Source organism: Merops nubicus, unplaced genomic scaffold (assembly GCF_000691845.1).
Source record: "Merops nubicus isolate BGI_N331 unplaced genomic scaffold, ASM69184v1 scaffold36920, whole genome shotgun sequence".
Taxonomy (NCBI): Eukaryota; Metazoa; Chordata; class Aves; order Coraciiformes; family Meropidae; genus Merops; species Merops nubicus.
The window spans coordinates 892-2,031 of record NW_008582824.1 but is presented as its reverse complement, the minus strand read 5'-3'; the positions used below and the strand labels follow the sequence as shown (position 1 = coordinate 2,031).

Below are 1,140 nucleotides of genomic sequence, written 5' to 3'. Positions count from 1 at the left end.
TGGGGGCACGGGTGGGCTCCAGGAGCTCAAAGTTCCCTTCCAACCCCAGTGATGGATTGTGTGACCCCACACCAGCAGGGCAGTGCTGTTTGGGGGGCTGGGGGGATCCCCACTGACCTCTCCCCCTTGCAGGGACAGCATGATGGGCAGCTTCATCCTCTTTGGTGCCATCGACCCTGCCTACACCACCAATGGCATCACCTGGATCCCCCTCTCTGCTGAGACCTACTGGCAGGTCACCATGGACCGGTAGCCCTGGCACAGCCCCTCTCCTCTGCAACTCACCCCTAGATGGGTTTTTTTTGGGGGGGTGCAGCCCAGGAGGCTCACCCCCACCCCTCTCCTCAGTGTCACAGCCAGAGGGAAGCCCTTGGCCTGCACCCACGGCTGCCAGGCCATCGTAGACACTGGCACCTCCAGGCTGGTCGTGCCCTCCAAAGCCCTCAGTAGAATCCAGGCTGCCTTTGGTACCACCTCTGACGGGCAGGTGAGGCCCTTTTGGAGCACTCTGAGGCTCTGGAGGGGGTGCCCGGCTGCTCCCCGTTGCCCCTGGGTTCCTCCTGGGGGCGCTGCTGACCCCTTCTCTCCCCTCTGTCCCCTCCTCAACCCTCAGATCAGCTGCTCCCGCGTCCCCTTGCTGCCCAAAATCGTCTTCCACATCGGTGGGAAACCTTTCCCCGTGCCACCCACCTCCTACGTGGTGCAGGTGAGGGGCTGGGGGTGGGGAAGGGCTCTGGGGGGGTTGGCAAGTGGTCGCCACCATCCCACACCTCCTTGCAGGAGGATGGGGAATGCATCCTTGGCTTCCAAGGCATGGACATCCCCACGGAGGCTGGAGAGATCTGGATCCTGGGGGACATCTTCATCCGCAACTACTACGTCATCTTCAACAGGGCCAACAACATGGTGGGGCTCTCCAGGCTGCCCTGAGCTGGGCAGGGGGACAGGCAGCTTGGTTTGGGGTCCCCCAACTCCGTGGCTTTCTCAGGGCTCCCATCCCCTCCACAATAAAGCTGTAAAGAAGCTCCCCCTCGTGCCAACTCTCCCTGGGAAGAGCCACCCCGAGGATCCACCACGGCGCTGGGCAGAGGTGGTGCCACCCCCCCCTGATGATGGCCTTGGCCCCCCGGCCACACCATC

The 1,140-nt window shown here is 63.4% G+C and overlaps 1 protein-coding gene across 1 annotated transcript; it reads left to right on the top strand.

Moving 5' to 3' along the window:
* Nucleotides 1–132: 132 nt before the first annotated feature.
* Nucleotides 133–930, top strand: LOC103771547 (pepsin A-like; the record flags this gene model as incomplete). Its single annotated transcript, XM_008938851.1, has 4 exons — nt 133–249; nt 349–487; nt 614–706; nt 781–930. Coding segments are annotated over 4 exons (499 nt in total), but the record flags the coding sequence as incomplete, so codon positions are not given.
* Between the last annotated feature and the right edge of the window lie 210 nt (nt 931–1,140).